Source organism: Rhinolophus sinicus, chromosome 7 (assembly GCF_057876585.1).
Source record: "Rhinolophus sinicus isolate RSI-liver-muscle chromosome 7, RSI-T2T, whole genome shotgun sequence".
Lineage (NCBI taxonomy): Eukaryota > Metazoa > Chordata > Mammalia > Chiroptera > Rhinolophidae > Rhinolophus > Rhinolophus sinicus.
Genome location: NC_142507.1, coordinates 469,017 through 484,416, shown reverse-complemented (window position 1 = coordinate 484,416; position 15,400 = coordinate 469,017). Strand labels below are relative to the sequence as shown.

Genomic DNA, 15,400 nt, shown 5'->3' with positions numbered 1-15,400 from the left:
CTGAGGGAGATGGTTGGGATTTGCCTTTAAATACTCCAAAAAGAAAAAGCTGAGAAGGGAACAGATGAAGCAAGGTGTGCAGAGTGCTGAAACTTGCTGAAGCTGTGCGCTTGGGGGGTTATTTTACTATTCTCTTTATTTGGCATGTATCTGAAAACTTCTCATAATAAAAAGTTTTAGAACCTAAAGTGAATATTACAAATAATTACTATACAGTAATTAATATTACCTAACAATTTCCCTTACCATCTCAAAACTTAGAAAGACTCTTGGGGGGAAATGAGATAGACCAGTAACAACTGCCCATGGAAAGTGGTATTAAGGCACACTTCCCTCAGAAAGCAGTTAAAAGTATAACAACTTTAAAGCCCTGCCCACCTTTGAGATGGTGTGATCATGTGTCATTAAACCCAAGTACAAACGTGTAACTGCAGAGAATGAAGTTAGACCTATTCTAATACCACATATAAAAAATTAACTCAAAATGAATCAAGGATCCAAATGTAAGAGCTAAAACTATGAAACTCTTAGAAGAAAACAAAGGGGAAAAGCTTCCTGACATTATGAGCATATCTGGCAATGGCTTCTTGGATATAACACTAACAGCACAGGCAACAAAAGGAAAAAAAAATAGATAAACTGGACTACACGAAAATTTAGAACTTCTGGACGCCAAAGTACACAATCAACCGAGTGAAAAAGCAATCCAGAGAAGGGGAGAACACATTTGCAAGTCATATATCTGATAAAAGGTCAATATCCAGAACATATAAAGAACTCCTACAAGTCAACAACAATAATGAAAGATCAACAATCTGATTAAAAAGAGGCAAAGATCTTGAATAGACATTTCTCCAAAGAAGACATACACATGGCCAAGAAGCACATGAAAAGATGCTCAACCTCACTAATCATTACAGAAATGCAAATCAAATGAGATGCTACCTCATACTCATTAGATGTCTATTATTAAGAAAACAGAAAATGAGGCCAGCCCGGTGGCTCCGGCGGTTAGAACTCCATGCTCCTAACTCCAAAGGCTGCCGGTTCGATTCCCACAGGGGCCAGTGGGGTCTCAACCACAAGGCTGCCGGTTCAATTCCTCGAGTCCCGCAAGGAATGGTGGGCTCTGTCCCCTGCAACTAAGATTGAACACAGCACCTTGAGCTGAGCTGCCGCTGAGCTCCCGGATGGCTCAGTTGGTTGGAATGCGTCCTCTCAACTACAAGGTTGCCAGTTCGACTCCCACAAGGGATGGTGGGCTGTGCAACTAGAAAAAAAACGGCAACTGGACCTGGAGCTGAGCTGCGCCCTCCACAACTAAGACTGAAAGGACAACAACTTGAAGCTGAACGGCACCCTCCACGACTGGGACTGAGGGGACAACAACTGGACTTGGAAAAAAAAGTCCTCAAAGTACACACTGTTCCCCAATAAAAGTCCTGTTCCCCTTCCCCAATAAAATCTTAAAACAAAACAAACAAAAAAAAAACCCAGAAAATAACAAGTATTGGCAAGAATGTGAGAAATTAGAACCCATGTGCACTGCTGGTGGGAATGCAAAATGGTGCAGCTGTTACAGAAAACAGTATGAAGGTGCTTAAAAAGTTAAACATAGAAAAAAAGATATTAGAGGAAATAGGAAAAAGGTAATATTCAAAAGAGAAATTCTCAGAAATGTTGAAAGACAATTCCCAGATTTAGAAGCCCAGTCCTTTCTACTGTATTGACATATTTGTAATATCTTCCATATGACTGTATAATCATCCTTTTAATTGCTATCCTTTAGCTTCCTTTGAAATTTTTGTGGATTAAGTCTCTTTTTTCCTCTTTACAATAGGATGTAAACTTAACTCATTTGTTTAAGTCCCATTATTTAAACTAATAAATCTAGAAGTCCCTTAAAGAGGTGTTCTAGAAAGGTACAAATTAATCTTAATGCTCTGTAACTCAGGAATTGTCCTAATGAATGACCTTAGGTCACTTAAGTTTGGTTTTAAGAAGAATTTACTCAAAGGAAACCAAAAGAGACGAAAATGCAAGTCAAACAAGTTATTGAGCTCACTTCCTACTAACCTCCATTTCCTGCCTTAACCACTCTTCTAATTCTGTATTCTTCATAGCATGATGAGCTATCAGATCTGATCCTCCAATGATCTGTGGGAGTTTGCCTGCTCCAGGAAATGTGACCTGTTAAATAGTAAAAGTAATAAGGTTAAAAGCATTAGCAAATTAAGATAATCATTTTTGAAAAAGCTTAAAAAAAGTAAAGATTGTAAATCATGTATAACATAAGTGCCAAAGATGCATATATCCTACAAATGAAAGGGAGTGAGACAGAGCAGTAACTGTGTTAGATCCACATTTTTGCCCAATTTTTTGACTATTACTACACCCAGATTTTAAATATGTAACTGGGATTTATGTACTAAGAGAATTTACGATTTTCAATTTGGAAATTTTATCCAAAAATGACCTTAGCTCATCATTTACCAATTCAAGGTGAACACACACACTGTATTTTAAATTATACAGTGTTCTAAAGATTTCAAAGCATAAGTCCTTTCTATTACTCATGAAAATTTAAGTATTCAAAACTTTCCAATTTCTATTTCCTAGCAAGAGGTATTGGAGACGGCAATAGTTCATACTTTTAATTGAAATTTTAATTGCCCACAAATTAAAAAATGCTAAAAATATGTGAAAATGCATGTCAAGCACATTAGTAATACTGTATTTAGGGAGTAAGTAATAAATCCTTAGTATTTATGGGATTTTTTAAAATTTCAATGTATGAAGTGGAGCAGGAATGTTAAATTAGTTTTCATCATTAAGCAATATTTCCAAAGTACAAATACAACCATGTCATTGATTTGTATATACAAAGAAACACGCAGACAAACTCCTTCATTAGAGGTAATCCAACTAAACATCTTTCCATACAAATTCTGGGTTGAATTTCTTTTATACTCTCAAAATTATTCCTTGGTCAAGGATATTAATATTTTTAGGGGTTTTTAAATTTTCCAAAGTACGTTCCACAAGTCTGTATGACTTTATACTTCTTTACCACTCCTCACCACAATGAATATTATTGCTTTTACTTTGGTAACTTCATTAATAAGAAACTAGTATGTCTTTTGAATTTTGATTTAACAATGAGATCTCGTCACACTACACTGAACGTGAAGTACCCATGTGATAAGAATGTGCTTATGCTGTTCGTGCACCACAGCCATGGGGTGAGAAAGAGGACGTGGGTGCCATGTCAGCAGAGACATTCCCATCTTCTAGTCTTAGAATTCTGAGACTCTTCCTGTTAATGGAGTTTGGAACCCTTTAGAGATTGTCATTAGTAGAAAATAATTTAACCGAGAAATGTTAATAGTAGCTCACATTAGAGAAAAAGCTCCACCACCTCATGGTCACAGTAAGGGTCAAACAATCCTGTCCTAGAGAAAAGCAGTTTTCTACAGACGTCACTTGTGCCAAGTTCCTGTACTCTCATCCAATGCGTAAGCAGAAGCTAGCAGTCAATAGTCAGCAGTTTGAAAGCAAGAGCAAATATCCCAGAACAGGGAGCAAAAGAACACAGACTGAGTCGGAAACCTTCTTTTAACCACACTGATAACATAGTTACCTTTCAGCTCCTAACAGACAAGGAACTGGGGTCTCATGGTAACGCTCTGTATACATATTTGTTTTGTGTGGACCTGTGATAACAGAATGCCTGGTTTTCATGATTGAATGTGCTCAGTTATTTTCAACACATCTGTCATCTTCATAAAGTCCTGAGTTAAAAGCAGCCCGTCAGGAAGTCAGACACCGATACCACAACTGGGAGAACCCCCTCACTATAGCCAAACGCCTGCTGTTTAAGGTGGGAAAGCCAGGTAAACACACACTTTAAACAATTTAGTCTTGAAGAAGTTTGTTTCATTCTAGGTGTTCCATATATTCTTTAACTGTCAGTTCATGTCCTTCCGAGAGTAACTTTTTAACTATTTTAAGCAGCAGCAATAGTCTGTTTTCAACATGAACTGCTTTTATTACTATTTAGCAACAAACACTGCCCTCTTATTACAGTGTAATTAAAGGAAACATACCTTTCTGAATTTCTTGAAATTCTTCACTTGACCATAACCATCATTTACACTGGATGTGTTTCTGGAGGAAGAGTTACTAACCACCAGTGATCTAAATTCTGTCAGTAACACATTCCTTGGAGGGGTCTCACCATCATCCTGAAGAGTCGCATTGTTCTTAGACGGGATAAAGAAGGATGGACAAGAAGAGACAATACAAGAAAAAGGAAAATTACTTGTCAGAATTTTTTTCTGCAGAAAAAAAGTTCAAACATCTGAAAAAAAAAAAGTTAAAAAGGTTTATGTCTGGCACCCGAACTTTGTATCTGGAATCAAATTGTATCTATTTCAAAACCAGATAATCATTTATTCAAGTACTGTATAACTTTAGAAACATTTATAACATACTAATCTATGACAGGAGACTTAAAAAACATTTTTAATTTAGTAGCCTATTTTAATGAATATCTCAATAAACGATTTATCTTCTGCTATACATTTTCTTGGCAAGAAATCTCAGTATTATCTGCTGCTTTTCATTAAAATCATACACTTACAATCCATTCTACAAGTTCTCATCTGCTATATTTAAGCCTTTTTGGATTTTCAAAAATTTGTATTTTTATTATTTTTGACACCTCAGAAAAATCAATTATTAATTCTGGACACAACACTTCATTAACTGAAAGCCACTTTTTATTCCAGATTAATAGTTATTAAATCAGCCTGAAGATTCCTTCCTGTGGCTGAATGAGGGATTCTTTGTCATGTGCTGTTAACTAAGTAGTTACATAGCAACACTGTTACAGCTGCTCCAGGCTGATCATTTTAGCTTTTTAAGCTGCTTTACTCTGTACTCACATGGAAGTTGCTAACAGGACAAGATAAAGAGAGTCAGGGAGAGAAGAAAAAAGGGAAAAGTCAAAAGAAAAGGCTCACCTGACAATGACAGGGTACATATAATTAGGAACTCGTAATAAAATATTAATAAAAATACCCTGATACTTTCGTACTGTTTCAGAGTTTAGAAATTTTTCACAACTGTTACTTGATACAAACAATAACCCTGTTGGAAAAGTGTCAACTTGATTTTATTAAACAAAGGTCTTGAGCATCATAAATGTGAAAATGACTTAGTCAAGGTCATTTATCTATAGAGGGCAGGGAATTTCACTCAGGCTTTTTTTTTCTCCTTAGTCTTTTTGCTATGTCATCGTTATAATATGATCTATCCATTTCCAGATGGGGCACAATTATGAAACAGACCAAAATGTAAAAAGAGAAATAACAAATCCTAAGAATGAAAACTGACAGAAAATGATGAGATAATGGTCCATGTAAGTCAATCTTTATAAAAATTAAATAAAAAAAAAGTTTCCTCACAGATGGCTCTTCTTCAGTTGACCATAGTAATTCTTTCTTGAGCACACATTTCTTCCCAACTTCATTTTCTGGCTAAAGAAATAAAAAATATTGTTCATAGGAGATATAAAATGGCACCTTTCTGAAAACTTTAGAGATATTCATGCTCTTGACCCAGTTATTTGACTTTCAAGTATCTTCCCTAGAGAAACTATGAGATGGGAATAAAAATGTATGTAGCAAAAGACATAGTATGAGTTAGTTGTAAGAGCAGAGAACTGGAAGCAATCTAAGTTCACATAAGTTACATATTTAAGGAACATTTAACAATATGAGAAATGATCATAAGTGAATAAAAACGGCTACAAAATTGCATTAACAGTGGATTCCAAGTTAACAAAATATGATTTAAAAAGAAAATACTAAAATATTAATTATAGCTATCTGCAGACAAGATTATCAACAAATTGTTATATTTTTTATTTTCAATATTTCTACAGTATTATGCATTACTTTTATAGTTAAAAATAAAAACAAACACTTTTAAGGAATTCTACCTGAATTTGTTGAGAATTGAATTTTAAATCACCCTTAATCCATAAAGACAGAAACAGAGTTACTTTAATTATTCGACATATTTATCTGTAATAACCTTGAGACTGCCTTGTATGCTATCATACTATGCTTCACATTCACATATCCAGACTGTGTTATGGACAATAGGGCATCACAGAGACGGCTTCTTATTTTCAGTTAAAACCACAGTCCTCCTGGATACAATAGAGGAGTATATTGTCCTACATCAAAGTTTCAATGATTCAGCAATAAAAATTCAGGAAAATTACTAAGAAAGTCCAGAACAACCAATGTACTTTGTGCTTGTTTAGGGACTAAAGAGAGTTAATGTCTTATGAAAACCTACCTTCCAAGGCGACCATATGCCCTTTTCCGGAGTACTCTCACACAATCTCCCACTGGAAGCTGTGGTCACCATGGCAACAAGTCACTCCCTGGCACCTGCTCCCCACCCTGCCCTACTCCTTCTTCAGGCCTGCTTATCCTCTGGAGCACGTTTTCATTTTGTAGCTCAGAGAAAACCACACTACTCCCTTCCCGGATACTCAGACTATAAGCTTGGGAATTATCTCAGCAAGGCAGACCTGTTTTTGTCCCAGCTGCCAAGAGCTAGCACAGCGACTCTGGCAAGTTACTTACACCTCCTCCTGTCAGTTTCCTAATCTGTTCAATGCGTACAGTATGCTTGCAGCTGGGCTGCTATTAACAGAATGATGGTTTCCAGTCCGTGGCAGCTATTGCTATTGGGCTTTGGAAGATGTTACAGTAATACGACAGAAGGAAACCTTAATTTAGAATCAGACAGGGAATGAGGTGAAGAAGAGATACTGTGCAGACAGTGGGTGCCATAAGCAGAGGAATGTTAATAAGGACGCCAAGTCATGTGTGCGTTTTCTGGAGACTTGGAGATTGAAAGCAAGGCCAAGACAGACACAGCTGCCATTTACATCAGGATAAATTCCTAGCAGGAGTATCTAGCCAATAGCTTTCTATTTCAGCTTACAGAAAATCTTACAGACATGCCAGAATTATATTTAAATCCCAAAACAGAAAAATGGCAGTTCTAAAAACAATATATTTTAGAAACTGACTTTCTGAAATATGGCTAAGGAATCCAATGTCAACAAGAAATGTCACACTTTGGGCCAGCCCGGTGGCTCAGGCGATTGGAGCTCCATGCTCCTAACTCCAAAGGCTGCCGGTTCAATTCCCACATGGGCCAGTGGGTTCTCAACCACAAGGTTGCCAGTTCAACTCCTTGAGTCCCACAAGGGATGGTGGGCAGCTCCCCCTGCAACTAAGATTGAATACGGCACCTTGAGCTGAGCTGCGCCCTCCACAATTAAGACTGAAAGGACAACACCTTGAAGCTGAACGGCACCCTCCACAACTAAGATTGAAAGGACAACAACTTGACTTGGAAAAAAGTCCTGGAAGTACACACTGTTCCCCAATAAAGTCCTGGTCCCCTTCTCCAATAAAAATCTTAAAAAGAAAAATGTCACACTTTTTGCGTTTGTATATCTGCAGAAAGCTTTTTAAGTGAGAGGACTGAGAAATATGTTTTCTGGTATCACTTCTGCAGCTGGAAATATTAAGCACAATTCCTTTAATCCAGAGCACCCACAAGGACTTTCAGACAATAAGTTCTTAAAATGACAAAACTGAAAAGTAAAACTAATCTCAGGTTGTCTGAGTAAGGTTGATCAATTGCATGCATGTCCATTTCCTGGTTGTGATACTGGATGTAGTTCTGCAAGATGCTACTTATTAGGGGAAACAGGGTGAAAGGTATATGGGATCTCTCTATGTAATTCCTTACCGCTGCATGCGAATCAACAATTACCTCAAAATAGTTTTCAAAAGTTATATTATAAAGTAAAACTAACTTTGTTACATTTTCACTTAAAAAATTATACTGCTAGAGTCGAGGGATTTAACTTTTAGGATATCCAAGTGTGCCACAATCAAATTGCTATTCACTCTCCAAAAGTCTAGACAACATATTTATTTTGTACTGTATTTTTATTTAGAATGTCATAAATTCTGAAATAGCAAAATAAAAGGCAAGAAAATTATGCTATAGAATCACACAGCAAAAGAAAATAATTATATTCCCTGGTCTCATTCCACAGCATGTCCACCTTAGCTATTAAATGAAAGGTCTCTTTGGTGCACACAAGACTGCTGGATGGTCTGCACCTCTGGGGACGCACTTCCTGCCTCTCCCAGCCTGGGCTCTGGTGCCCAATTCCTTGGGTTCTTGAGCACTGGGAGAATGTGCAGACAAAGTAGGTATTTAGGAAGATCAGTCAGCCACCCAGGAGGACCAAAGAGTTCTGTGACTAAAACCTCCACCATTTCAGACAGAGCTGTCGCCACTGGGGGCAGAAGACCAAGCAGGGATAAAAGTGAAGGAGAAGGGGGAAAAAAGGCTTAAAAATAAAAGATTAATGTGTGTAACAGGACAAGATGACGAGAGAAAGAAAAGAACATATCAGAAAAAAATAGAAATAAATACAGGAGGGAAGGGTACCACAAGGCATACATTCCCAAAGGTGTGGCCAAAATAATAGAACTGAGGCTAACTTTCTGAAGACTGAATGCTAATCACATTAAGGGGCCAAACAGATACTGGAACAGTCTGCAGCTACAGTGTAAATTCCACAATGCAAGTAGAATAAACATCTTTACAACAAGATGTAAACATACTGGACTTAGTTAGGAATCATCTTGTGCACTTCACCGAATGTCGCCTTCCCATGGTGATAACTGGCCCAGCTCTCCAATGTGGTGGCAACAGCTACACCAGTGAGTGACATGTGGATATTTAAACCTTTGATAATAAAGGACCCCGTTTCTCAAGTTTTCAGTCTGGCTAGAGGCTTGTGCAGTACCCATTCTCTTTCTTCCTTACAATTATCACTAAGTCCATTAGGGACAGCTATGTGCCAAGCGTAAAACACATCCCAGACTCTCGTCTAGACTGGGACAAGTGAGGGGGAGTCGCCCTGACCATGACTGGATTTTGGCCAATAACACAAGTTATCAAGCGGGGTTTCTGAGGAAGCTCCTTAGAAAAGTGGGGAGAAAGTCAAGTGGAAAGGCCTTTACCCTGTCCTTTCTCCACTGTTTTTCCTCTGTGCAAACTGGCATGACGGCTGGAGGTGCCATCCTGTACAGCTGGAAGGCAGACACCAAGGAAATTAACATTGTGGAACTGCCAAGCCACCTTGGTTACCTACTTCTGGGTTTCTTTTATTGGAAAAAATAACCTTATCTTATTTAAGCCACTGATTTTAGTATTTTTAAAGACTGCAAGAGGAATTCTTAACTAATACAATGAGGGAACCATTTCAGAAGACTGGGTGTACGAGTCAGCATCTCTGGGGCTCTGCTCTGGGAACCCCTATTTAAAAAGCTCACCAGGTAAAATGCTCACCGCACAAATAATGAGGATGCCCCCCTCATGTGAAGATGCTAACACACAGGCCCGAGATGACATGTACCTTTTCTTCTACTAGTAGTTACCGATTTACACACTGCTTGTATACACGAGCTTCTCAGCAAACGCTTATCCTCCCAATCGCTTAACCCTTATCCTTTACTAAGTCCTGTCTTTACGCAGTAGCCGTTTCTAAGGGGGTGACCATGCATGGCCATAAATGAGAGCAGAGTAACAGATCTATGTGGAGATCAGAATATCCAAGTTTGATTTCATGAGGTCTGTGCTCTCACCTCATGAGCTAACTGCTCTATAGATAGTAGGCAACTTACTGATGCATAAAATAGGAAGAAATCCCAATAGTTTTCTTAGACCAAAGTGGGCAAGACAAATTATCAACATTCATGAAAACAGGATAAGACATTAAAGATCAAAACGGAAAAAAAAATATTCCTAGTGAGGTTATACATGCCTTACCCTAAAAACTTATTTACTAGATACTTTGTTTCACTAACTTTTTTCATCTTTCTGTGCCTGTTTACTCTATTAAGGCATGTCCTGTACTTACATTCATGGCCAAATATCTTATGTAACACAGCTAGAAGTCTATTAAAGCAATCATGAATAAGAGTTTTATTGTCAAAGAATTACTGTACTTTTAACTTTTACCTTATCAACCAACAAATTTGTATACTTAATACTGAGTTTTGAAGCTATTAATTTTTCTTCAAGAAAACACAATGGATGCTCATACTGTCAATACAAATACCTAAAACACTTTTTAACATTCGAAGTTTCTATCTGCAATACTGTTCATTTAAAACAAAATGTTACTTACAGTTATTTTGCTACTTTCTGGTACTCTCTCATCATTAAAGGAGCCATTTGTTTCTCTATCCAATCTTGGCCTTTTTCTGATACTGGCATCTTCCCCTTGTTTTTGAACTTTTCCTTCAATTTCTAACTCTGGTTTTATGTTCTTGAATAATTGTTCCAATACTTCATTTTCTATGGCTTCATCATCAGGTTTCCTTTTCTCTGATCTTACTTTTTCTGTAGAATGAGATTTACTGGCAGAGCTGTTCACAGTGGATTTTAAGTCTCCGTCTGTAAGTAAGTTATCTGGGTCTCCCCCCACAGGCTCGTCCTGAGATAGGTGCTGCTCCTTCGTTTTCCATATTGACGGTGCAGTAGGCTGTGTTTGTTCTAAAAGAGAACTAGAGAGTTCCATTTTTGTTCTTGCTGATTTAGATGAAGAAATTTCTTGATTTTCTTCATCCCTTTCCCTTCGATTTTAAAAAAAGAGAGAAAAAAACAAAACAAACAATGAACACAGCTAAATAATTTAGTAGTTTGGCAATATTCACCACCTTCCCCATTTAATTCACAATATTCATGTCTGTATTCATTAACAATATCACTGGAAAAGAAACACAATATATAGATGATGTATTATAGAAATGTGCATTTGAAACTTAAATGATTTTACTAACCAATGTCACCCCAATAAATTTAATAAAAATTAATAAAACAGACATGTAAAAATAGTGCATAATTCACATACACTCTGTTTTAAGAGAACTGATCAACCCTACGGCTAAAACAATATGGAGATGTCTGTCTTCTCTGCTCAAGTAAATCAATGTGGAGAAAAAGGGAGAAAAATATGAAAATACAAAGGATTTGCTGCCAGGGAACAGCAGCTTATTTCATGATTTAGGGCACTTTAGGGCAGGGAAAAAGCATGCTGGGAATAAAACTCGATGTGTTAATGAGAGCTGGATTCAAGGTAAGTCAAAGAGGCTATATCCAGACTACAGCACAGACTACACCCTGCCAGTGATGTGTGGCTACGTGACTAAGAGTTTTCTACACAACACAGTACCATTCGTTCCGTAACTACTGAACACTGTACTCAGGTCTCCACTCCCCAGGAGTTTGCTGGATTCGAGTTCAACAGTAACACTCAACGTGACAGTTTAGTAATCCTAATCTAATGTCAGGGCACTGGACAGACTGATCAAGAGCTTTTTGTAATAATTTAGGTGGTCAGAGTGTGATCCAGAGAGCTGGCAACACAGATGGAAAGGGAGGAATTTATAAGACACTGAAAATAAGAAGCAACACTACTGGTTTGAAGGAAGAGTCAAAGATTTTGACAAAGTGAACTACTAACAAAAGAATACACACTCAGTCACAGGGGAGAAAAGGTTTTAGGACTATTATTTGGGGAAACAGCAGGAAATTCCTGTGGAAAAGTAAAGCCTAAAGAGTAAGTTAGGGCCAAATGTGTCAGTCACTTTATAATAATATCATGAAACCATGAAGGTAGAGTATACAGAGTATAAAAACCAGCAGCAGGAGGAAAACAGTTAAGAAAAAGGGCAAAGGGCACTTCAGAGAGGGAAAGAGCCAGGACAGACCACTGCCACAACAAGCAAGAGACGCGAGGAGGAGAAAGGTCACTCGAGTAGGTAAGGTGTCAGAGTTGACTTCCAAGGATGTCAAGAGAAGACGAAATGCTGGTGGTTTAGAAACATCTCCGATAGAAATGGGAGCAATCACAACCACCTCCTTTTCCGAGACATTTAATAGTGATTATAAAAGACAAAAGACAGTAGCTAGAGGAAGAAACCAAGTCAAGGGAGGTTCTGAAAGGGAGACAGAGCTCCTGAATACAGAAGAGAACCCATAAGAAGACATAAAAAGTGCTAGAAACTGGAGTCACTGATAAAGCATAGCATGCCTCCTGGAAGTGCCAGGGGTCAGCAGGGAAACAGGCAGGTGAAAACTCGGGTGTGGGGCAGGGCTTCTTCATGATGCAAATCAGACAACTGGTGCGCTAAGGTGCACAAGAAACAAGGGGACGGAGATTCCGTCTAAGCCTTAGTGGGGGAGCAGATTCCAACATTTCTGAGAGGAAATAAAGTCAACGGGCCACTACTTTTCACAGACTAAAAACACCATTCTGCCATCAAGTAATAAGTACTAGAGATTTTCAGAGACACAGAGAAGTGGTGTTAAAAACGTACCTTTTTTTGGAGCACGGGAGAAAGTAGTTTCTGATGGAGTTGGTCTGCGGCTGCTGGGAACACTGATCTCTACCTCTGTTTACACCTGGGCTCTTAGTTGGTGAGAGCTGACAGTGTGCGCTTTTCACCCTAACCAGAGCGTTTGATACCACGGTATTATTATTGGAGCCTATTTTGGGGGGTTCCTTCACAGTGAATGTGTCTTGTGAAGACATCCTGAAATTTTGCTCCATTCTGGAGATTTTGATTTCTTTTGGCCTTTCACTCAAATCCATACTGTAGCAAAAGAAAAGACTGCACAGTAATTCGGGTTTAGAGCACTTTTTATCTAGAAACAAAGTCTTTTAAGTAGTACGATGTACTATAGCTTTAGCACATAATATCCTTACACAATTATTCAGCGAATTCCCCAGAAGTAGCCCCCTGTGTCACCAACACCCCCTCTCTTCTTCATCCCCTCAGCACATACAGTCAGGCAGGCTCTTCCATGAAAAACTACCCTCCTCCCCCATACAGAATATCAACCTAGGAGCCTCTTACACGTTAAATGAGGCGATAATGCTAGGTAATTTTTGCTTTTTTAAGATTTTAAAATTATTTCCATGTAAAAAAATAATAAAAAATGGAAAATGAGACGATCAGCTTGCTGATCCCTGACCTAAAATATACATTCCTGGCATCCCTCTCTCCCAGGCTTCATCTTCCACGAAATGACCTGATAAAGGCTCTGACTCAATTACTCATCCAGTTGTTAGCAGGGAAGCTTTACCGGGTATTTGCTTGCTCTGACTCTGTGTCAGCTTCCCCTGGCGGGGTGTTCACTGGGGTGCTTGGCAGTGGCTGTTCTTGGACAGACAGGCACGGGGAAAGGCTCAGCCCCGGAGTCTTCGCGTTGAATCCTGTACATCACAGAAGGGAAAGAAAGAACACAACCGCTGAACACAAATGGACCTCTGGTCACTTACCACTGCTAGCCTGTGGCATGCTATGGGAAGACAGCCCACGGTCGTCTCAGCCAGTGGCGCCAACAAATACTTAACGAAAAGGCCTGTTAGCAGCCTGTTGGCATCTGTGATGAGCTTATTGAAACCAAATCATTTTATAGCTACATCAAATATTTTGTGGTGAAGTATTATTGACTTAAATAAAAATAATCAACTTACATTCCAAATCAAACTATGCTTTAAGTCAGTAGAACAAAACATTGCATTTCGTTCCCACAGGAAGTATACCTGCCCTGCCACCTACACAAATCAAAATCAACATGTTTTTAATTTTTAGGAGCAATACACTATTTGAAAAAAATACATAAACAGTTTTAGATATTAATTTTGGCTCCCACAGAAAACCATAATTACTTCATGCTTTTATTTACTAGAATAGCCACTCGTAAATTCGAGTGCCAGTCTTCGGGCACATGCGTCTCAACCCTCCCGCATTGAAGTGGCTGCTGCTCGTCCTGGCTCCTGTAACGGCCTTCACACCACTCTATTCACTTTTAACACAGTCATCACTAGCTGTACGACAGGCATTATTTAACTTCTGTGCCTTACTTTCCTCATCTACAAAATGGGGTAATTATAACACTTTCCTCACAAGTTGCTCTGAGGGCAGAATGAACTGATACATGGACAGCACCCAGAAAAAGTCGTGGCCCATCGTGGACGAGGTGCCAGGGAGCGGTCATCGCTGCCTCACTCTACACCACCTTGCTTACCTGTCACGTCCCTACCTTGCTGGGCCTGGAGCAGCGGCTGCACTCTCTCCCCCCAGTCCCTGAGCAAGGTCTGCTGTGTAGTGGATATAAGTCAGTGAATGGAATCAAACTGTCAACTGAAAATTTTAAAAGTTGACATTTACAAGCATCTAAGCTAAATTATCACTGTTAGGTCCTCATGGTGTGGGACGTGTTCAATACACGTTTACTACCGATTCCAAATTCAGGTATTTAAACGACTTCCGCCACTCCCTTATGTGACCACCTTAGGAGCTCACTGGCATTTCCTTAAACAGACATACCCCTAAAATTCATTTTAACTTGCATAGAATTTTGCCCAAAATAATAATTATGGATGCTTATATAATCACTAAAAGAAACATTTATGAATGGAACCCAACAACCAAGAATAAGTAATGTTTGTCAACAGTAAGATTGTTTCCAATGTTCTCCATGAGGGCAGGGATCTGCTCTGAACTGCTCACCTCTTTATTCCAGTGCTTAGAATAATTACAATACATACTCTTTGAATAAGTAAATGAATGAACGTGGAAGGAAAGGAGAAGAGAAGGGACAGGGGAGGCAAGGCAACATGCCTTCTCTGTTCCATCAAAACTGGCTGTGTTCTGAAATTGTAAGTCAGAAGTCTATGACTTAGAACCTACACAGACCCACCTGTGAATATTTGCAACAAGTCACACTTTTAATTTTAAGGTAGATTTTTACCAACACCTTAAGATCTGTTTCTGTGTGAAATGATATAATAGAAAAGGTACTGGCCAGGTAGTCAGAAAACCCAAATTTTAGGAATGGCTTGGCCAAGAAATATCTATGAGACGTTAACTTTTGTCAGCCTTGAGATCTCTTACCTTTTAATAAGAAGACAGATTAGATGATCTCTAAGGACCTTTCAGCCATAAATACATTTCCAACAGTAGATGATCAAATCTTGTTGCTCCACACTGGCAAAGATAATCTTGTATGCCAGAATTATTTCAACTAAGCAAATATTCATACCGACTACAAACAAGTCCTATGCTTGGTGCTATCAGGGATTCCAACATTAGTAAGAGCTTACAATCAATTTAGTGGCTGCAAGGGGCATGGAAACGGGCTACATTTCAAAGTAGGAAGAAACTCTAACTGGAATGGACAAAAAAGTTACTGGTGTACAGAAAACAGA

At 38.6% G+C, this 15,400-nt stretch overlaps 1 protein-coding gene across 10 annotated transcripts in view; it reads right to left on the bottom strand.

Annotated features, from left to right (window-relative positions):
• NBN (nibrin) overlaps window positions 1-15,400 on the bottom strand; it is a 53,750-nt gene that overhangs the window by 24,231 nt on the left and 14,119 nt on the right. For 6 of the 10 annotated variants that reach the window (XR_012491794.2, XR_012491795.2, XM_074318979.2 and 3 more), the window contains exons 9-14: window positions 13,270-13,399; window positions 12,501-12,794; window positions 10,307-10,754; window positions 5,469-5,540; window positions 4,107-4,262; window positions 2,077-2,190 (exon numbers count right to left, since the gene is read on the bottom strand). Coding sequence is in view for 8 of the 10 variants with exons in the window: in XM_074318979.2 (XP_074175080.1) it covers window positions 2,077-2,190; window positions 4,107-4,262; window positions 5,469-5,540; window positions 10,307-10,754; window positions 12,501-12,794; window positions 13,270-13,399 (1,214 nt within the window). In the remaining 2 variants the exon portion in view is untranslated. The remainder of the gene's footprint in view (window positions 1-2,076; window positions 2,191-4,106; window positions 4,263-5,468; window positions 5,541-10,306; window positions 10,755-12,500; window positions 12,795-13,269; window positions 13,400-15,400) is intronic. The other 4 variants (XM_019726244.3, XM_019726245.3, XM_019726247.3 and 1 more) reach the window with 1 other exon arrangement.